The following is a 23926-nucleotide window of genomic DNA, read 5'->3' on the forward strand; positions in this document are numbered from 1 at the left end:
TGATAATTAATTTTAAATAATATCATAACAATTAGTAACAAACTACCATTTTAGGATCTGCTGTGAAAACGTTGTAAATGTAACATTTTTCTTTTATAATTCATACCGAATCGAAATTAAATTCCACCAAATAAAAATGATAATTAATTTTAATTAATATCATATAGAGAAGTGCAACGTCCATAAATTTTCACAACAAAATCATAGGTGGTTAGTTTTTATTGGTTATAATTTGTAAACGTAACATTTTTCTTTTATAATTCATACCGAATCGAAATTAAATTCTACCAAATAAAAAATCATAATCAATTTTAAATAATATCATAACAGTCAGTATTAACCTACCATTTTAGGATTTGTCGTGAAAACGTTGTAGACATAACATTCTTCTTTTATAGTTTGAACCCACTACTGAAATTACATTTTCATCTACCAATAATAGACAGTAATTACTTACTATTTAGGATTTGTTATGAAAATGTTGTAATTAATTTTAAATATTATCATAACTGTCAGTAACAACCTACCATTTAGGATATGTTGTGAAAACGTTGTAAATGTAATATTTTCCTTTTATAATTCATATCGAATCAAAATTAAATTACACTAAATAAATGATGATAATTAATTTTAAATAATATCATAACAGTTAGTAACAATCTACCATTTTAGGATCTGTTGTAAAAACGTTGTAAACGTAACATTTTTCTTTTATAATTCATACCGAATCGAAATTAAATTCCACCAAATAAAAAATGATAATTAATTTTAAGTAATATCATATAGAGAAGTACAACGTCTATAAATTTTCATAACAAAATCATAGGTGGTTAGTTATTATTCATTATAATTTGAATCCATCACTACAATTACTTTTTTGTCCCACTAATAATAACATGTAAGTCATTTAGGATTTGTTGTGAAAATGTTGTGAAACTATAGTGAACATAAGGTTTCTCTACCATAGAATATTCACCATAAGAATATTTTTTTTTAATTTCTCTATCATATAATATTCACCATAAGAACATTGCGTTTCTCTATCATATAATATTCACCATAAGAATATTTTTTTAATGGCTCTTTACCAAGAAAATTGAAATAAACTCTCCAAACTCCAATACAAAACAAATGAGGACACCTTTTTCAACTCCACACATCATATCCAAATTGCATTATCATAAATCTATTTTGAAAGTCCACATCAATGTCATGATCAAAATTTTGTGACTTCACCAGAACAATCATTTAATATCATCACCATTCACCAACATAACCGTCCCTTTTAAACTCCAAAAAACCCAAAAATCCCACCAAAATTTTCAACCCCTCCCTATAAAACCCCCCTCCACATTACCAAAAATTTCATCCATTTATCACAATAAAACCCAAACCCCCAAAACTCAAAACCAGGGCAAATTAGTCAACAAAAAATAGTCACAAAAAAAAACAATAATACCTACAATTCCAACGAGTACTTTTCTTTCTCACGCTTTATTTGAATCTTTCCCGTGCGTTATTCTATTCTCTCTATTCCCAAAAAAACCCTTCATATTCCCCAAAATTCCCACACGCTCTAAACACAACGCGGCCGACATCACGTTCCAAATCGGAGGGCATTTCCGTCATGAAAACACTAAATTTATTAATCATTAATCAATTTTTTCAACCTCTCCAACGGTCCAAGCCTTTGAGTCCTTGACTCTCTCTCTCTGAGGAAATATTTTTGGTGGGCTTCGTTTGTTTCGAAATTTCATGGTTTTGAGAAAATTCGAAACCCTAGAAATTCAACGAGTGAAGCAGCCATGGACCGCTTCGTTTGTGTGATGATGTATATATGATTTTCTTCTTGTTTTTGTTTTTGTTTTGGTGTTTCGATTTTTGTGTGTCGTCGTTGATTTTTCGTGACTATTGAGCTTGGTGGTGGTGGTGGTGATTGTGACGATGATGATCGAAACGGCAATGGAGTTTCTGGTACCGTCGTGGTGGGAGATCAAGGTCACGGTGGCCGCCTCGGTCTTCGTCATCGTTGCGTACTGGTTCTTCACTTACCGGACCGACGAATTCGCTGCTGATCGATCACTCGGCGATGTTAATTCTCCGAATCTTGTGGATCATGTTAATCGAAAGGTTCAATTCTAGCTTTTGTTTTTTTTCGTATATTCGAATTTCTAGGATTTTAGTTGCTAGCTGTGGAAAATTTCTTTGTTTTGATGAGAATTTTGATTTCTTTGTGGGTATAGCAATGAATTTCTTTGGGAAATGTTGGTTGGGTCAAATTATAACTGTTTTTTTGTTGGTTTTTTTTTTTAATTTGATTTTCAAGGATTACAATGGTTGATAGTAGTAAATTTCTCATTTTACTGAGAATTTTGATGTGAATTTCTGTGGAGTTTTTTTTTATTTTTATAATAATAATTTGGTGTCAATTGTAGTAAAGTTCCCGTTTTGATGAGAATCTTTGATGTGGACTTTTGTGGAAAATGTCAATTCTAGATTTTAAGGATTGTAATTGTCAAATGTAGTAAGTTTCTAATTTTTCTGGAAATTTTTTTATGTGGGTTCCTGTGGAAATTTCCAATCCTAGCTAACCCTGTGGTTTTTTATTTGGGTTTCAATGGCTAATTTAGTAAGTTTCTTAATTTTCAACTTTGATGAGGTTTTTTGTGGTACTTAATAAATGCGGTCAGCAATAATGTTAAGGTCAGTTTTAATTTTTCTGGGTTTGTTTCCTTAAATATTTGTTGTGAATGTTTGTGGGTTTGTTATTGCAAGTTTAACATGCTTTTATAATAGGTTATAATAATTTTGTTAATTGTGTATTGTAAATTGTATATAGATGATAAAGGTTTAGGTTTGGATCCAGACCAGCTTTGTTTTGGGTGCTGAAAAGAAGTTTTAATTGAGAAGATTATAAATTTAGAATTTTGAATGTTTGATTATGATTTTTTTGATAGATAAGAATATTTTAATTGAAAAGAGAATACTTCATGTACAGAAGATGCAAGAACCCTAAAGAATTATGAAGGAAAGAATTGTCTACAATTTTAAGTTAGTAATTTTCCACTTAGCATTTTTTTTAAAAGTTAGTATTTTCCTAAATCTGTACTTTTTCGATTTTACGTTTTTATTTGGATTTTGTCCAAAGATATATTTTTCAAGTCTTTTCTCTTCTTTTTGTTCCCTTTATCATCCCTTGGGTTTTATTGACATTACAAAATGTATATTGCTGTCCTAATTTTTCTTTGAAACTTGAGTTTTTAGCATTTTTTATTCATGTTGTATTTAAAGTGTACATCTAGATATTTATTGGGTGGTTGCAGTGAATTACTTCTAATTGTTGCCTTGTCCAAGATCTTGTGATCAATTTAATTCATAAGGAATTCAATTTTGGTTCAGAACCTGATTTTTGTTTCCATTTGTATGCTTGTATTTTATATTTCTTTATAATAATAATTATTATTAAATAAGTGATGAAAAAAAATTAAAGACACAGCTTTTGGGGAGAGAGAGATTGAGATTTTGGAAAAATGTATTAACTTACTGTCAATTATATGCTTATGACCATCATCATCATCATCGTCACAATATATTTGTTTAAATTCATGCTGAGGCTGACTAATGTTTGTGCTAGTCTCTATGAACACCCTTATTGGAATATATTTATCCCTTGCTGGACACAGTCTGCATTTAAACGTTTCATGGAGTAATTTTTAACTTGTTTGACATGCAGTTTTGCACTTATTTTGTAGATGGTCCAATTGAAAGGAAATCCCCAAACCAATTCAGCATATTTAATCAAGGTATATAAGATCTTTTTAAAATCGTGTGTTTCTGGTGTTTGTTTCCATGATAAAGATTGGCATTAAGAGATTCTATTTTATTTGATATTTGCTTAATGAAATGGGATCATCTCTTGCTTGTTGACACCTAGATACTGCACTCATTTCATTTTTTTCCAGTTGGAATTGTTGGCAGCTAAGAACCTTATTGCTGCAAACTTAAATGGCACATCAGATCCGTATGCTATCATTACTTGTGGTACAGAAAAGCGTTTCAGGTTACTAATATTTTCCCATCCTTTGCACTTTGTCTGAATGGTTGATGGTGTATAAAGGATGTTTAAATATATATATATATGTCATACTCTTCTTCTGTTGCTTGATATGATGCTTAGAATAGATTTTATATATCTACTCTGTAATGTTTTTGTTTAGCAGCATTATATGGTTATGTTTTTCATAATTAACAGAACTGAAGATACTATAGTATCTTCAGTTCTGTTTTAAGGAACTAATGTGCTTTTAATTTTGCAGTTCAGGTTTAGAAATTTATGTTTTACAGTGAATAGTGATTTAGCTGTTAGGAATAGGGAAGGACTAATGGTTTAGTGCATGTGAGATATGTGATCAACATTTGAAGTTATTTCAGTTTAATTGCTATAGCTAGGATTCTTGAGGTTTGTGGTTACTTTGTGTTCATCATCGTGGACATGATGTAAGTCTATTTTGCAACAAAACTTCAATGCTTATATAAAAAAGATGAAGCTAATTGTTGGCAGATTTTAAGGGTATTATTTAGATGGCATCATGGTTCATATACTTCAGGTACATTGGATTTGGCTGTACTTTTTCTTTTCTTTCAACAATATCAGGTTTATGAAACCATAATACCATAAGTTGGACTTTGATGTAGAGTGATTGAGGGGAAGGTGCATATTGAGTACATATTCAGTATTGATAATTAATATTAGTAGAGAGTCAAAATACTCAGTTTGCAGAATTTTTTATGCAAACTATTGAGCTGGCTTATAAATCCCTTTCTTTATGGAAAAGTACTACAGTTTGTTACTTAAATGTGGCTGTTTTAAGTTTAATATATTGTCAATGTTCTGCCAAGAGCCTTGTAGCTCAATTAGCACTTCTTAGTGTTTCTAATTGAAACTTCTTGGCTTCAAATCCCCCCTCCTCCAACTTTCAAATTATTGGGAAAAAAATATTTTTCAAAGTTCTTAGTTCTCTCTCTTCATATTGATGCTTACATTTCATCAAATCAAGATTTATTGCTAGGTCTTTCAAGTTATTTTGATAGCTTTATTTGACCTTCTGTTATTTAATTTTAGTAGTTGTTTCTGATGCAGCTCAATGGTTCCTGGCTCAAGAAATCCCATGTGGGGAGAGGAGTTTAATTTTGCTGTTGAGGAGCTTCCTGTTGAGGTAGTAATCATGATTTATGATCCATACCATTCTTATAGTTATGGATCCAAAACATAGTTGTGGGACAATTTTGAGAAAATCAGCGTCATGACCTTTTAAATCAACATTTATTTTTCTGTTCCTTTGTCATTATTGTGATCATCATCACCATCATTGTTTTGTTTTTGCATAAGTATGAATGTTCATTTTCTTCCAAAGGTAGGCATGCTGCTGACAGCCCACTTGTCCAACCCCCTCCCCCTCTTTTAACTGAAGTCATACACATCCATGTTATTCTTATGAAATAGAATCGCAGTGAGATGGTATGTTTTCAAAGAACATATTTTAGCGCTAGTTGGAGCTGGGGTAAGCAAGAATTTCTTATTCAATTTCTCTATGATTGGTCTCGGTGTTGGGGTCTCTCGGATTGTTCTACTATTATGGATTTTCTTGTCTCTTAGAATTGTTTAATGTTTTTTTGTTCCTCTTTTTTTCTGTTTATTCTTTGTTCACTATTGTGAACTCTGTGTATCTTTTGTTCTATTCCTTTTTTTAATAATATTTTCTTTTAACCTATCAAAACAAGAGTATGCAGGAAACTTTGACCCTTTTTTTCCCTGGTTGAAAGGATGGGATGGTTAATAGGGGTAGCCCTTTCCTCTCCATACAACAACAACTACAACAAAGTCTTAGTCCAAAAAAATATGTCCCAATGTCGCTTGAGAAATTCAAACTCTTAAGGGGAAACCCTATGTATAGCCCTTCCCAATCCATAAATTCTCTAATCTGGGTGAGATATATAAAGAAGGAATAGGATGGGGAGATAGGATGGGAATTTAGGAAAAACTTAGGAATCAACACCCAACAATTGGAAAATTTCCAAAAAAAAGAAAAGAAAGTGTTTTCTATGTTTACTAGGGCTCTCTGAAATCAGCTTGCAATGATTACATCTATCAGGAAAAAAATTTCGAAAACAAAAGAAGAAAAAAAATCCCATAATCCTAAAAAAAATTAAAGTCAATGTCAAAATTCAAAAATAAATTGGGTTCAAAAATAAAAAAATTGTGGAAGAAATCATGAAATGATATTGCTTGTACTCCTTGCATAAGTATGACACCAAGATCCTTATATATCTTTCTACTAATATTTTTTTCCACATATTTATTCAAAATCTAGATGAAGGTTAAGTTTAATGTTGCTTGTTAAACTACCACTTGTCCTGAAAGTTTAAGCTATTAGGAAATAGAGAATTTAATTATTATTATAACACCTCCCTCACTTGTGGGCTTAAATTCTCCTTAATGATTGGCCTTGACTTGGTGCAATTTGATGGGGTTGGTTGGGTGTGGATGTTCCGTTTTGGGCTTGGCTGAATTGTGGTGTTTTATTTTAAATTTTTTTTTGAGGGCTAAATGGGGCCAGCTCAAGTGCCAAGTCACGGTTTTTATTATTTGTACTGCTTTAAACAGGGTTGTTTGGTGCCAGCCCAAATGTCATATTTACATGGAAGAAAACTATTCGCCATACATTAATTAAAAATTTATACAGGCACATGGTTATGAACACAATCTGTTACCTAATATTGTAATTCCAGCACAGAAACCCACAACTTGAATCTAATTTACATTGAAAACCCAACAACACATACATAAAAACATAGGTTAGCATTGGAACTAACAAAAAAAATAAAAAAAGAATTTAGTAGGAAGAAGAAATGTAACTTTAGCAGGAGCCATTGCAGTTTTGAATAATTCCAGCATATTAAAATAGCCTTAATAAATCAAATCCTTATAAGTTATAGGGCAAGTATAAACCAACTTCACTAAGCTTTAAACCAATTCATTGTCAAGCATACTAGACTAGACTAGACTTGTAACAACTCAAGGTAAGCACTAGCCACATTTGCGCTTATACCCTAAAAGAACTAGTCAAGTTACAATTAGGGCTCCTCGTAATCACTTATAAACCCAAGATTCGCCTAGTGTACACCTGATGTGGGACTCAACGTATGCTCATACAACATGCACTCAAACAATCTAATTTAATCAAACCCTAACAATTTGGGGTATCACAATCGCCCCCACTTAAATTTCTAATATTATCGTTAGGACCATGTTGTGTTGCTATGCCCTTGAGCTACATGGTGTTACCAAGTTTTCTTTAATACCATTTGTTACGACACAAGGAAAACTCCTTTCAAATCTGCACTTATTCCCCAATTGGATTAGTCAAGTTACAATTGGGGCTTATCGTAATCACTTGTAAACCTAAAATCCACCTAGCAAACACCTGATGTGAGACTCATCACATGCTCAAATAATACAATCCAATCAAATTCGCAGTTTTGCACAATTTAAGTATCACAAGACTACAACTCTACTAGTTTCAATATAGATACACTAGTCTACTAGTCTATCTATATGTTTCATTGGACGTACAAGTTAAAATGTACGATGTGAAGTAAGAAAGATGACATATTATTTGGTCTGTTTTTTTGTTAATATAGATCTCTCTATTGGCTTTACTGGTTCTTTAAGTAGGCTTGGAATATGAAGCTGATTTTGTTCTCTACTGGGTGGCAGATTAATGTGACAATATATGATTGGGATATAATTTGGAAAAGCGCTGTTCTTGGTTCGGTGATCGTTCAAGTTGAAAGTGAAGGTCAAACTGGTGCAGTATGGCATACATTGGATAGCTCATCAGGGCAGGTATCTTCCTTTTTTTTTGTTTCAATTTAATAGTGTTTTAACATCATTGATCATACTTTATAGAGACCAACACAACTCTGGTATTTGCTTGTCAGGTTTGTCTGGACATTAGAACAATGAAACTGTCCGCAAATTCTCTCGGGTAGCTTTTTGTTGTACTTTTTTTTAAAAATGTTTTGCATTTAATTATATTTGGTTGACTCATCAATCTCTCCTTCTCACTCTCTCTCGAAATATAGACACACACATATGTAATCCCAAATTTGAACTGTTTTTGGGGTACATGGCTTTGTACTCTTGTGCAGAGAATGTACCCTCATTTTGGAAATTTCATATGTGTTTTGTATCCTGGAAATTGTTATAGAACATTTTTATATTGTCTGTACTTTAATCTTGTTAAATTTGTGATGCAATCCATGTAGATAGTTAGCGCATATTTCATTTGACTTGACTCCATATTATGTATAGTAATGATGCAGTAGCCTGATATATTAACATTACTCATTAGCTTACAGCAACAGTCATTAGATTACAGCAGCAGCAGCAGCAGCAGCAGCAGCAGCAGCAGCAGCAGTTAGAAGAATAATCTAGTAGTTTTAGCTAGAAGTTAATAGTTCTGTTAGCAGTTTGTACAGCTGGCATTAGGTCCCGTGCTGCGTATGTTGAAGTCCTTAGAAGTTATTACTTAAGCATGGCATGAATAAATATCCCTAAGCTGTACAAATTATTCAGTTTGAATGCAATTACATAGATTAGCCTAGTGCTATTTTCAAGAGATGGATTTCTTTTAAGAAGGTTTTGTCACACCTTGTTCCTTGTTCTAAGCAACTCTGATTTCCCTTAATCAATTCTAAGCCTGTAAACAGCAGCCCCTTAGAATCCCTGCATCAAGTAATGATTGTGAAATATTTTTCTGAATAATTCTTTGATTATGCTGGGAAAATACAGACTGCTGCCATTTCCTTTTTTGTCTGGTTGATGTAACTTTGATTTCTTGCTAATGCAACTATAACCTTTTAATGGAACAAATACTCATGCGCTGGTCCAGTTTATTTTCCTTTTAGATATGTGTCATTCTTTATTATAGGATGGAACCGTAATTCAAATATTGTTGTGTTATTGTTAGTATTATCATTTCATTTCTAATAAATTTAAATTTTCTGTTGTAATGACTAATAATTTACCATTAGGGATGTGAATGGCTATGCTGGAGCTAATGCACGAAGAAGGATTTCTTTAGATAAACAAGGGCCAACTGTGGTTCATCAAAAGCCAGGGCCTCTTCAAACAATATTTGACCTCCCTCCAAGTGAGGTGAGTTTCATAAACACTGCTCTAGCGGTAATTTTAATCTCCTGAAGTTTCAAATTGAATATATAACTATAAGTATATATGATTCTTTATGTTCTCCCTTTGGTAATTCCAGTTGTGGGCCTAATTAACAGGGTACCTGTTTCAGGTTGTTCAACACAGTTATTCTTGTGCACTTGAGAGGTCATTCTTGTATCATGGCCGTATGTATGTCTCTGCGTGGCACATTTGCTTCCATTCAAATGTTTTTTCTAAGCAAATGAAGGTTAGTCTGTCATTCTTCTTTCCTAAGGTTGGGCCAATATTATTGTTAGCAAGCAAGTTTGAGACAATATTATATGGGTATATTATTTCTTTTGAGGATCTCCGGAGAGCATCATTGTTATGAATTACTTTTAGTAGGAGCTTTGATCCTAAGGGCCCATTTGGTAACGTTGTTCTAGTAGCGTTGTTTGTATTTTTTGGAAATACGTATGGGTGAAATAGTGTTTGAAAATACGTGTAATGTTTTTTAAAAACTAAAAACTGTTGCTAAAAATTCCATACCAAACGGCCCCTAAATCACCCATTCACTTTCAACGTAGTCATCTCACATATAAAGGTGCAAGAAGAACATCAGATGGCCTTTTATGTTTCTTTGCATTAGAAAGTTGCTGGTTTAGTTAAATTTATGAGCGAATGGCTTCTTTTATAGATTACTGAAATAGGTTGGAGTCATCCACAAGGTCTTATTATGAGCTTTTTCAAGTTATTGGGTTGTATTTGGGTTGAAGTGGTAATTAGTTTCGACATAGTACTTAAAAGCCCATGGAGACAAAGTCCTAGTAGAGTTAGGCTTAATTTTCAATTAATATTGATTTACACTTCCAACTAATAGAACACAAGTTTTATGAATTTTTTTTAACTACTATGCTGTTGAGGTTTGTGTGATACCAATATAATTCTTTTCCCTGAGCTGTGATGCTGGGGATACTTAAGTGTGATACTTAGAAAGCTGGTGTAAGATTAATATTTATCTTTTTCTTATAATTTTCCATGAATCTCAAATTAAGGCTAGATCTAAATTTGTACCTATTCTTTCTCTTAAATGCAAATCTTTAAACACCTTAAAGAAAATAGCTCTTTAATGACTACAAGAAGCAAAAGCACCAGTTGAAATAAGAGTACAACCAAGGAAATTTCTTCTTTCAACCTCAGGAACAGCTGCTTATTATATACATATCCCTAAACTCCTGTTTCGTGTATTATTTTCAAATACAAAATCTGAAAATTTAAATGTTTTTATAGATGTCATATCTTATAATTTTGCATCAATGGTAGGTATAAGGAGAAAATGTAATCTAGTGGTAGATTTGTCAAAATACACATCCCATAAAAAATTATAGTGGTGTAACATGACCAAATGTTACATTAGGCGTAACTCGAACTTAACCCATATATATTAGTTTTATTATCTTGGTTTAGTTTTATTATCTTGGTTATACTTTCATATCAAGCTATGTTGTTGGCTTCCCTTCTTAATTTTATGTTTATTCATCCTCATTGGCATAAATTCATGGATACACATAATTAGAGTGATTTAAAAAAAACTTTCCACTGAACATTTTGTTGAAGGTAATTTTAGGATTTTAATTGTTATTATTTGAATTTTAAATTATTCATTGATTTCTTTATAAATTTAATAGGTGGTTGTATCATTTGAAGATATAGATGAGGTATGTGCTCTCTCGCAATTCACACACTTGACCACCTTGTTGAATGATATGTAATGCTGAGTTATGGATTTTTTTATTATTATTTTTTTATGAAGATACGAAGGAGTCAGCATGCATTCATTAATCCTGCTATTACAATTATTCTTCGCATGGGTGCTGGTGGACATGGTGTACCTCCTTTGGGAAGTCCTGATGGTTAGTAATTGTTTTTGAATGCCTGAAGGGCTTTTTATTATATATCTTTCTTGAAGTTAAGATGTACAAATCTTGTGCTTGACATGAAAGTAGCTTTTTGTGATAACTTTTCTTTTTTGTTTGAAAGGCATTATTATGTTTTTATAATGATGCAATGGGCTTAGATATATTGTGCAGGTAGTATCAAATTAAAGTATGGTGCTAGAATGGTGCATCCATTGAATTTAATTGTAATGGATGGTAGTAGTTGACCTGATTTTTCAAGTTGAAATAGAAATCTAATCATTGATATATTTTATTAAAAAGTTGCTCAAATGAGATCTTTCAGCAGCTCTATTGTGCTTGCTCATTTTGTTGGTCGTATCCACATGGAGGAATGAGCTGATATTTAATATTGTGATATGCTAAAAGCTAGTCCACTCATCAAGATCTTCTTTTTGGAGGTTTTTTTGAAACTTGTATGATTGAGAAACTATATTTTGAAGTTTCTGTAGAAAAGTTGTGTAATTCCTTTGGAGTCAATGTTTCAGCTGGTTTCAGTCATATTCATGAGCTTAAAGTTCTCTAGACAGCACTGTAATACGAGTTTGCATGTTGAAAGTGGAAAAAGAAAGGAAAAGATTATACATAGTGAGAAATATACCTAACACCTTAGATATTAATTTAGACCCCAATTTCCAAAGTTTACGGCTTAATCACTTTTAAGCTAAGTTAAACATTAAGTCCAAATGTAAGTGATTATCCAATTTTATATTGATTGGATATTCATTTAAGCCTTCAATGCATTTAAAGCAATTTAAATGAGCAGTAAAATAACAATGATGTGTTATTGGGAAAACCCAAGATTCGATTGGCAAAACCTCTCCATAGCACCGACATCGATATCAAAACTTTTCTACCAGCGAACAGTTGCATTGCAATACAAGATACACAATAAGCCCTCCAAGTCTAAAGCTATCCTAGAACTTGGGCCCTCCATGCTCCTACTAGCAACCGACTTTGCTTAGTTGTTTCTTCAATTAGTCTCCGGAAAATGCGCGTTAAGCCATCGACGGTAAGCTGCGCAAGTCTCCTTTGATTTGTGGTATTGCTCCAATGCTTCCCAGATCCAAAAAACTCGCTACAATCAAGTATGGTGAAGAAGGTGATTGATATATTCTCCTCTCATTGATATGTCAATAGTGAGAGGGAAGGAGAAGAGAGAAAAATGATGTGTGAATAGCTCTCTCAAATGGAAAATGGTTCTCTCTCTCTCTCAGAGGCAATCTGAAAGTTGCTCTCACAATCTCTCTAGGGTTTTTTGTGTATGGGAACAAGAGGTATGGATTGGGATTCAGCTGGCAAGAGATAAAAATGAAACAGTTGTTCTGTCCTCAAGCAACTTGCAGGAAAGAACTTCTTGTGAGTTGCCTGCGAGTTGTTCCAGAAAAGCCTCCTTCTTTATCTGCTACACGTTGAACTTGTGGGAACGACTTCATCTCGCGGGAGTGAAACTCATCTACCCAATTACAATGTAATCCCAAATGTACAATGAAATGAGAAAAATTACAAGCAAATTTGGCACGGGATTCAGCCAAAAAAAAAAAAAAATTAGAACTTAACACATAGAACTTAGTTTTTCAATTCTTAGGACTCAGGAGAATCAAACAAGGTCTTTTCACAAAATAGGAAAAGATGCTTGGATCTATGTATGACTGGGTATTGATTTTCAAGGATAGGGTGGATGAAGGCTCTAATGAAATGATTTTATTTCAATTCTCTTGAATTATTCATCTATTATTCAGATTGTTTTTCTTTGAGTTCTGTCTCAGAGCTTTTTCTTTTGGTCTTGTGAACATTGAGACTGAGTAAATCTATTTCTGAATGTTTCTTAAAAATTACTTTGATTGAAACTTTTTTGGATTATGTGAAGTTGAAGGAAGGACTGATCTTGGAGAGAACGATTATTTTGTCCCTTTTATTTTGTTGCTACCTACCATAGAGGTACTTATTTCACTCAGAAAGCTCCTCCCGCCCAACCGGGGTTGCATACTCTCCCTCCCTAGTAATTCCATTGGTATTTTTGTATTGGAGCTATTTAGGTTTAGGGAACAGTATATCTTGAATTTGACATGATTTAACCGGAAAAGGTGGTTCATGGTAGGGATAGGTATTGGTTTTAACATTCTTGTGGCTGAATATGTTTTGTGATATGTGCTAGTTTTATTGCTGGCTAAAATTTTTTTAGTCCTCCAATCACGTTTTTAAAGTTAATTATATAATATCTCTTTGTGGCATTTATTAAATTCTTGTTCAGTGAATTTTCCTTACTCTGAAATTTTATTATTTAGTCTATTATGGCCAAATAGGGTAGATTTCCGGACCATGCTTTCCTTTATTGGTTGTCTTCCGATTGTGTGTTTTACTCCTAATCTTTATGTTTCTTATTTCAGCTTGTAATTAATAATGAATGAATCATGTCATAAGATGCACTAAGTATACCTGAGTTGAATGCAGCTTCTGAAAAAGTGCCTCTTCCAGTTAGAATCTTGATTGCATGTAAGATATCTTACAGTATTATGAACTATATTTCTTTCTTCACGATTGTCTCTCTAAAATACCCTTGTGCTTGTGTAGGTGGCATGCTTAATGTCAACCTTCTAGCATTTTGTTTTGTGTCCCTACCACATGCATGTGTGCAAGTTTGGATGCATGCAGTATGAATCTTGTTTGGTATCCGCTAACATTTTATAATGACCTGTGTCTTTTCTGCCTAAATAGAACTTTTCCTTCTGTTACAGATTGCATGTTAAAGAGGTTTAGTTTTTGGAACAATAAGTTAATTAGTTCACTTATCTAGGAGTGTTCTGTTGGCATTTTACAAAAATGATGCTCAAACTTGATGGTTAGAACTGGAGGCAAGTAAGAAATATATTTTTATGAACTAAACAATTTGTTTTTCTCATTGTTACTTATTGGTAAAGCACATTTTTTTGCCCAATCCCACAGTGGGGTAGGTGCTCAGTTAAAGCCTTGTTCTTTCATTTTGCGCCTAAATTTGCTTGAATAGGCTATACTTTTATTTACGGGCACTTTATTGATTGTCTTTCCTTTTTTTTTTTTTTTTTTTTTTTTCTGGTTTGTATTTTTTCTTCCAACTTGATTAGTGTTTTAAGTTACCGAAGTGCTTTTAGGAAACATCTGTAATTGAAGCTATGTTATGATGTATTTATATGGCATTTATTCTGCTTTTCCATTTTCAGGTAGAGTCAGATATAAATTTGCATCATTTTGGAACAGGAATCATGCATTAAGAGCTTTACAGCGTTCTGCGAAAAACTATGAAGCTATGTTAGAAGCTGAGAAAAAGGTCCATTTCTTGTCCTGTGCAAACTTTAATTTAGCTATTGATATACTTTTAATAGAATTTCCATTCATAGGTTTAGTCATGCTTACTGACTGTAAAAAAACGAAGCCTGATTTGGAATTTTGAAGAACAGTTATGTAAAAATAAAATATATATATTCATATTAAAATAACAAAGATTACATTATTTTGTGTGACCTTTTGGTATTCTGCAATATCATGACAATGAGTTCGGAATTAGAGACCCCTAAATTTGTTTTGCTTTGCAAATATCTCATTTTTGCACTTGCTACTTCCCCAACACAAGCATTCATAAAATGTGATTTTTTAAAATATATTTATGTAATTTTAGATTATTTTAAAATTTAGATAGGATTGTATGTTTATATGCCTTGATTGACGACACATGCTAAACTAGAATTTCATTAACTATTATGCTCATTAAATACTTTTGTAGTTGTTTAGTGTGATGATTAATAGCGTCTATTTTTAAAACTGTTTGGAATCTTTTATTTTTTTGGGTAAGGAACCAAACAAGACTGGGTCTAAATTGCTTATCTACCATTCATTTCATAAAAATTTCACAATTTATTAACAGGGGGTGAGGTTCTGAAACCTGCTCACCATCAAGAACTCAAATATTTTAATATAAGTGTTAGAAATATTGGTTAAATGATTAAATTTACCATATTCCAATAGCAATCAATTACATTTATTTTAAAATCAAAATAACTAAAATTCAAACCATATATTAATCCATCAGCACTAAACCCTAAACCCTTGCATCGCATGTCCTCATTTCTCTTTGTTTCATTTTTACTTATTACTTGACAATGATGATGAGGAAAATGCTTTTTCTTGAGTTCTACAACTATAAGGAGATGCAATTGTGATTAGTCTTTTAAAGTATAGCGCAGATGTGGGTAACGTTTTTTCTTGAGTTGTTACAAATGGTATTAGAGTCGGCCCAGCAATCTTGTGTGGGCTCAGAGACACTACCCCACATTAGGGCCCTAATGAGTACGTTAAGGATTTAAGTGGGAGAGTTTTTGACACCCCAGGTTTGATTTGGGTATTGTTTGAGTGTGTGTTGTGTGTGTGTGTGATGAGTCCCACGTCAGAAATTTACTTGGTAGATTTGTGCCTTATCAACTAGGAAGCACGGGTGCGGCGTTTGGGCCGCCGCACCCGCGTCGGACGCGGCGCGACGCGGGGACGCGCAGGCGACACCGCTGCATGCGCGTCCGTGCCGCGTCCGCCTTTAAAAAAATAGTTTTTTCGGCGCGATACGCGCCGATTCGGCTCTGACGCGCGCCAAACCGGGCAAAACCGGATCGTGCCGGCTGAATATCGGTGTGTTTCGGCCAGAAAAAAGAAATCGGCCTCCGTCTTCTTCGCTTCTCCGTCTTCTGTTCTGTTTCTTTTTTTTTTCTTTTTCTTTTTTGGGAAGAGCTCCGTTTCTTTGTTTTGATAACACCAACTTAAAGGCTCTCTTTTTGTCTTTTTTGTTTGTTGTGCCTCTCTGACCAGTGACCAGACACGTGACAGCCACATCTCTCCCTTCTTTTTTTTTTTTTTTTTTTTTTTCCTTTCTTCTTTTTTAAGAAACTAAATTTATTTTAATATCTGTTATATATATCAAATTCATGAGCCATTAAATTAATTTTTTTTTTAAATTTATTTATGAGAAGTCTTATCTATTTTAATACTTTTGTCAATAATAAGTATCAAAAACTTTTGTGTACTTATTACTATCTATTTATTTTTCTATTATTATTATTATTATTATTATTATTATTATTATTATTATTATTATATATAAAAAATGCTTAGTAATATATAAAATATTTTTAATAATTTTTTAATCGCCGCACCCGCACCCTATTTTTTTTTAAATTGCCGAGTCCCGCACCCGCACCCGTACCGGCACCCGAATCTGAAAACGCACCCGTGCTTCATAGCTTATCAACAACTACATGGAGCTTTTCCTTGGCTTGTTACAATACATTAGTTATAGTGTACACCTTGTGAATAAATTCTTAAGGTCTTCTTTTCTCTTGTTGCTTCAATATAGATTGGGTAACTTAGGTGTTTTATTTTTGTTTATTTTTTTTTAAAATTTCTGATATACAGGAGAAGGCAGAGTCAGCTCTGCGTGCGCATAGCAGCTCTACCAGAAGAGGTAAAACACAGGTTGAGATTCCTGAAGATGTGCCAAAAACTGGAAAGGTTCAAGTTTTTATCAAGGAAGAAGCTCTTGTTGGTATATGCAATGTATGCATTGTTCTTTTCCTCTACCACTTAGATGTAGTTCCTTATCTTGTTATTAGCATGCAATTGATTTATCTTCTGCACAGGATGTTTTCCCATGCACAGCCGAGCAGTTCTTTAATATCTTGTTGAATGATGGTTCAAATTTTACAAATGAGTATCGTTCAGCACGGAAGGACACTAATCTTGTTGTAAGTAACGATCTAGCTTATGGTAATCATCCCTCTTCATATATTAGGAAGTATATAATTAGCTATATTAATTTGATTCACATGATTATGCATCAACATTTGTAAAAATCTATGGTATTATTGTTTTCTTCTATGGGACACTTGTTCTTTTATTGTGACCTTTCTGAAGTCTAGACAGTGATGGTGGACCAATGAAATTTTTTTTCAATGTCTTGATGAGCTTCAATCTCTAGGAATCAATTTGTTAAGTTTGTGCTCATATTCACCATGACAGTGACGATTACATTCCTTCCGTATGCACCACAACGAACACAACGGTACTAAATTCCAAATGTCTGATAAGTTTTTCCCCAACCAATTCCTTCGACCAAATGGAAGACAAACACCGTATTTGGTAATACCCAAGAAACCCAAAAAGATTGGAAGACAAGATACTATAACTTTTGAGCCTTCTCACAATGAACCAACAAATGATCCATGGTCTCCCCATAATAGCAACACATGCAACACCAATCAACAAAATCAAACCCCTTACTTTTCATATTTACCCTAGTGATTATTTAATTCCAAGCCGCAGTCTAAACAAAAAAGAAACTTGCCTAAGGGCCTTCACTCCCCAAATACCTTTCCAAGGAAAAGTGATAGAGGAGGAGCCTCATAGAGCATTATACTGCAAGCGAATGTCGAAGTTCCCATTCTTCTTCAAAGTCCATCTCAATTGGTATTTGGTCATCATTTTCAGTTAAAGGGATATTATTTTCCAAAAAATGAAGAAAATCCACCATAGAACCCACCTCCCAATCATTCAAATCCTGGGTGGAACCTCACATCCCAAGTCCTCCTTTCCCTTTTCCTCTGCCTAGTCAAGGATAAAGCAACAAAAGCCTCTTTATTAGTGGCTATCTCATACACTACTAGAAATGTCAATCAAAGATGTGGATCCCCACACCAACAATCATGCCAGAATCTCACTTTATTTATTAGTGGCTATCTCATACACTACTAGAAATGTCAATCAAAGATGTGGATCCCCACACCAACAATCATGCCAAAATCTCACTTTATTCCCCACTAGAATATCAAAGCAAGTATGTTGACTAAAATCCTCCCAACCCATACAAATGTCTCTCTAGAAACCACATCTATGAACACCCTTGCCAAACTTACAAGTCCACCCCCCCACTCTTCCCCAAAGTTTATAGCTACCATCCTCCTACAAAGTCAATTCTCCTCATCCCCAAAGCGCCGTAGCCATTTTCCTAATAGGGTTTTATTAAAGATAGTCAGTTTTCTTATTCCCAAACCACTGTTGGCCATAGGAACACACTTTATCCCATCCTACTAAATGTTGCTTAGATTCACCCCCCATACCTTCCCAGAGAAAGTCCCTTTGCAATTTTTCAATCTTATTGGCCACACTAGTTGGAATGGTAAAAAGTGATAAAAAGTAGGTAGGAAGACTTATAATTTACTTTTATCAAAGCCAGTTTGGACAAATACAACATCTTCCAACCTACCAATCTTCTCTCAAATTTCTCCAAGACAGGATTCCAAATAGAAGAAGATTTATGAGAGGCCCCTAGAGGCATGCCAAGATAAGACATGGGTAGATTCCCAATCCTACACCACAAAAAGGCCCTTCCAAAACATGTAAAGTATCTACTGCCCCAATTGGGCTATTTCACTCATACAAACATTAACCTTCAAGCCAGTGACAACTTGGAAACATAGAAGCAACATCCGTATATGAAAAATTTGCCCCACATCTGCATCACAAAACAAGATGGTATCATCTACAAACAAAATATGTAAAACACAAACTCCATCAGCTTCTGTACCATTAGCTTTAAAATTGCTATTTAAACCGACCCCCTCTACTCTCTTCAACATCCTCCTAAAGATCTCCGTCACGATCAAAGACAACATAGGAGATAGTGGATCTCCTTGCCTCAATCCCCTCGAACTTCCAAAATAATCGATTGGAGGCCCATTTATTAAAACGAAAAACTGAATTGTGGAGATGCAAGTGTGAATCCACCTACACCATTGCTCTCCAAAGCCCCAACCTCCTCAACAAATCTAGGAGTGCCTCCTAATTCACACGATCATAAGCTTTTTCAATATCTAGCTTGCATATAACCCCTAGAACTAGACTCTTCACTTGACTATCCACACATTCATTGGCAATAAGAACTTAATCAAGGATTTTTCTACCACCCACAAAGCCATTTTGAGATTCTAAAAGCAGCTAGTCTATAACCCTTTTTAGGCGATTTGCTAACACCTTAGCCAAAATTTTATACATGCTCCCCACTGAACTAATAGGCCTGAAATCTCTAAAATTAGAGGCATAATTCTTTTTAGGAATTAAAACAATGAAAGTAGCATTGAGGGATTTTCCAATCTTATTATATTGGTAAAATTCCTCAAAGAAGGCTAGCACATCTTTTTCCACCACTCGCCAACAATGATGAAAAAAGGCCATAAAGAAGCCATCCGGACCTAGAGCTTTATCCTCTTGCAAATCCGTAACAACATGAAGAATCTCCTCCTTATTAAACTACCTTTCAAGCCATCCCCTATTCAGTCCCCCTATTTGCTCAAACTCTAAACCCTCCACCATAGGTCGCTATACCTTAGTCTCCTGGTCTAGTGTTTGATAAAAATGTACTATCTGAGAAGCCACTTCAGATTCCTCCTTATACAATAGATTCCAAATAACTGATGAGTGATTTCCAAACCAATTCCGCCAACCATACAATAGATCTTTCACACACACTCTGGTAAGACTCAGGAGATACGAAAAGATTTAAATACAAAACAGCACAATTGATAGGCCTCTGTGCAATGAATCAAAAGATGATCCACCCCCTCCCTACTGCAGCGACACGTGCAAAACCAGTCCACTATAGTATATGATCTTCTCCTAAGATTGTCACAAGTAAGGATCTTCCCTTATGCCACTGTCGAACAAAAAAACCGCTCTCCATGGGGCCTTCACACCCCAAATACCCTTCCAAGGGAAAGTGACAAGGGAGGCCCCCTCAAAGCATTGTAAAAAGAAAGAATATCAAACTCCCCATTTTTCTTAATGTATTTTCATCAAAAATATTGAATGCTTACAGTTCTTGATATTCCATGTTATTAGAATGCTTCATGTTGGTTTTGGTCACAACTAAAATAATTTGTGCATTTCAACCAAAATTAATAAAAATGTTAGTTCCTTGAATGAACCCCAAGTGACTTATTGTGGTGTTTAAGTCCCATGCAATGTGAATAGTAAAACTATGCAGTTGTTCCTGATATCATGTATGCATATTATTAAATGAGGAGAAATTTTATTCATTCATTACATCTGTGGCTTTGATTTCAAGCTCAGTGCATTTTTTCATCTGAAGGGCCGACCAGTACACATGGTGCCCTGGGGCCTTGGGCTCTGGTTAGCAATATTGTTCTGTATAATTTTTGCCCTATTCCTCTGGGTTACTGGAGGTTAAGTTAGTCTAATTAATTTAAGTGCTACTGTGGAATTTTTTGACCCTAGAAGATTAAGTTGTCAGTTGCTGTTTGGCAGCCTGTATTAACCTTAGATCTCATGCTTATCCTTATGCCAGATGGGACAATGGCATGCTGCTGATGAATATGATGGTCAAGTCAGGGAGATAACATTCAGAACCCTTTGTAGCAGTCCAATGTGCCCACCAGACACAGCCATGACAGAATATCAGCATGCTGTTCTATCTCCAGACAAGAAAAGGCTGGTATGAATACATATTTTCCTCCTATCTTAAATTTTAGTTGTTTCATTATTATCATCATCATCCCTATAATATTTAAGAGTTGTCACTTCCTTTCCCTATAAATAAATGGTACAGGATAAGATCAAGGGATCAATTTTGTATGGGTGCATGAGTTGTATTTGCCTATTTGGAAAAGGATTTGTTACTTTTCTTCCTCTTTTATGAAGCCTCTTTTGTTGCTAGTTGAGATGCTGACATATTTTCTTTTTCTACATATCTTCTCAAGTTGTTTAATTTCCTTTAATTTATCAAACTATAATGGGAGTTTTTCTTTCTTGTAGGTGTTTGAGACTGTGCAACAGGCGCATGATGTTCCATTTGGATCCTGCTTTGAGGTATTTGCTATTTTGCTTATCTTGTTTTTGCTTCAACATTCGTTTATGGTTGGTTGTGTACTTTATACCTCAATCTTATATGTATTACATGAATTCAGTTTTGTCCTTGATTCGAGACTACAAAAAGCTTATCTACAGTTCAAAGATTACAAATAGACTAGATTTAATATTATTTCTTAAATGTAGAGGAGAATGAATTCTGGGTGCAACAGATCCAAATGCAATCTGATAACAAATTTGGTGGAGAACTAGAAACTCTGAAATTGTCATGGGACATATGTAAGATTTGATAGGAATACGACAACATGGAAATTCTTGAAAAACTAGGATATGAATGATGTGGATATGTCAATTAATAAATATATATTTTTAGATATATTTTATCTTGATTTTATTTCTACAAAACAGATAACATGCATTAATAATTAATAGCCGAGAAATAAATAATTGCAAGCCAATGGTTTATCCCACCAGATCATGATTAATCTGGCTTGAGGGTTTTGTTTGTTTTGTGTGTGTGTGTGTGTGTTTTCCCTTCAATTAAAGCTTTTGGCGTATCCTACCTGTGCTTGGGTGTCTGAGCCTTAACCATGTCAAATATACATCAAACACTAATGCACCAAAGGTTTTGGAATATCAGTGCTCCATGAGTGGGGAACCCTGGTTTTGAAGCCTGGGCATCCTACAATTGGAAAGGCGGTTATTCTGTTGTGATTACATAGCAGTAGAGTGGGTATATTTGGCATAGATAGTAAGTAATTTGTTAGCTTTGTATGGTTCTGATCTGGAAGACAACGATTTGTTGATTTATTTTTGCTCCCATTTTAGTCTACTTTTTAAGTGACATGAATTTGTTGCATCAGGTCCACTGTAGATGGTGTTTGGAGACAAATGCCGAAAACTCAAGTACCATAGATATTAAAGTGGGTATGTATTCAATTGTCCCCCAGTTCTATCTCTGACTGTCATTAATCTGCATATATTCCATTCTTGTAATTATCTTGCCACTGAATTTTGTATGCTTTACCATAGTGCATTGCAACCCTAGCCAACTATGATCTAGGATCATTCAGTCCGAAAAGTGGTACCAAAATGCGGTGCACTTTCAATTCACTAATTTTGATGTTTCAGAAGTTTTCTTTTTATATATTTGTTATTTATTTTGGCTTCCTAGCCAATGTAGAAATTAGAAAGTAGTGTCTAGTCTGGGCATCTTACAGAGATTTCAGTTTGTGTACCATGTTCAATTCCGGAGATTTTAACTGAAGGCCACCTAATTGCATTCTAATTTCTGATGAAACACTTTTTGTGTATCCAAGTTTAACCCCTACGGTTCCACAATTTGAGCTATGTGGTTTACCATGTGCTAGTTCCCATTTCATGTACCACCATGATCCATAGTATAAAATTTGCAGATCTGTAGCATTCTATGGCAATATTATAAATTGTTTGGTCTCACTTTGCATAGTTTTAAGATTTAGTTTTTCTTCTCAATTCTATTCAGGAATTTGTTTTTGGTTTTTAATCAAATTGGTGGCAACTTCTACAGGTGCACATTTTAAGAAATTTTGTCTGATGCAATCCAAAATAAAGTCAGGGGCTATCAATGAGGTTGGTAAATCTAATTTTTTTTCTTCTTCTCATCACTCATAATTGTGTTTTCTGTTCATCAAAAAGGAATGGATTAAAATTTTGAAATCTATCTAATTATTTACATTCACTTAATGTAGTACAAGAAAGAGGTGGAAGTGATGTTAGAGGTGGCCCGTTCTTATATCAAGTCAAATACTTCTAATAGCAAGACTGACACTACTGCTCCTCAATCTGTAGCTCAAGACAGCAGCTAATATTTTCAGCGACCTCAGATCGGGTTTGCCTGTGTATTTGTCAATTTTTTTAAAATATAAAAAAATGATAAAAAGTCATATATACATAGAGCCACCGAGGTTCCTTGTGATGGCAATAGGTTTTTTTATCCTCTGTGTTCTTAATGTAATCTCACCCTATCTCCTTAGGTGAGAATTAGCGGTGTACATGCTTGTAATCAATTTTTTTTTTTTTTTTTGCAATGACAAATCTCAGTTTTCTAAGACATTTTGGAACATTTCCTTTTGTTGTTGCCGTATATCCTTTCATTGAAGACATACGAAATAGCTTGGTAATTAAAATATAGTATTGTAAAATATATGCAGTTTGTCATAGTTCAAGATTGGCATAGCTGACCAAAAATTTGATGAAATAGCTTGGTTAAATGTGGTTATGAGACTACCCCTTTTTCCCCTTTCCCAGGAAGGTGAAAAATACAATTGCATTTGGATTAGGATTGAAGTTAAGGGATTTGAGGGATAATTGTTTGGTATGGGTTTTATGATATAATAATGGATTTGGTATCTGAGGATTCTGTTCCAATAAAAATAATTGTCTTCTTATGGATTTGAAATAATACTACTATATTATACCTCATCGTCATTCCAATAAAAAGAATTGAGTCATGAAGTTAATATTGTACACCTAATCCTTTTAGAACAATGCATTCATTAATAAAGATCAAACCTATCTAAATAATAGTTTACTAGGTTGGTGACTATGATATTATTTTGTCATGGTTTGAGGAAGCATTAATCACATTGTGCTAGTCACATTTGCTCTATATTCTAAAAGTGTTAGTCAAGTTGTGAATAGGACTATTTGTAATCTGTTATCCAGACCGATTCCACCTAATAAATATCCCATGTGGATACATATCTCTAAACTTATCATTGATACCAAGACAAATCTGTATCTCTAAACAAGGCCTTCTTTTCATAAAAAGAATTCAAATACATGTGAAGGATTACATGTGTGACACAATATCATA

The 23926-nt window shown here is 33.9% G+C and overlaps 1 protein-coding gene across 1 annotated transcript; it reads left to right on the forward strand.

Moving 5' to 3' along the window:
* The first annotated feature begins 1755 nt into the window (after nucleotides 1-1755).
* On the forward strand, nucleotides 1756-23163 carry LOC142631762 (BAG-associated GRAM protein 1). The gene is made up of 18 exons (XM_075806071.1): nucleotides 1756-2130; nucleotides 3753-3803; nucleotides 3963-4060; nucleotides 5141-5216; nucleotides 7778-7906; nucleotides 8002-8048; nucleotides 9097-9220; nucleotides 9366-9482; nucleotides 10903-10932; nucleotides 11028-11127; nucleotides 14370-14476; nucleotides 16606-16746; nucleotides 16830-16934; nucleotides 20549-20695; nucleotides 21016-21069; nucleotides 21933-21996; nucleotides 22619-22680; nucleotides 22800-23163. Exons 1-18 carry the CDS (start codon nucleotides 1945-1947, stop codon nucleotides 22914-22916), a joined length of 1755 nt encoding a protein of 584 aa, XP_075662186.1. The 5' UTR covers nucleotides 1756-1944; the 3' UTR covers nucleotides 22917-23163.
* Nucleotides 23164-23926: the final 763 nt, after the last annotated feature.

This window comes from Castanea sativa, chromosome 4 (assembly GCF_040712315.1).
Source record: "Castanea sativa cultivar Marrone di Chiusa Pesio chromosome 4, ASM4071231v1".
NCBI lineage: Eukaryota > Viridiplantae > Streptophyta > Magnoliopsida > Fagales > Fagaceae > Castanea > Castanea sativa.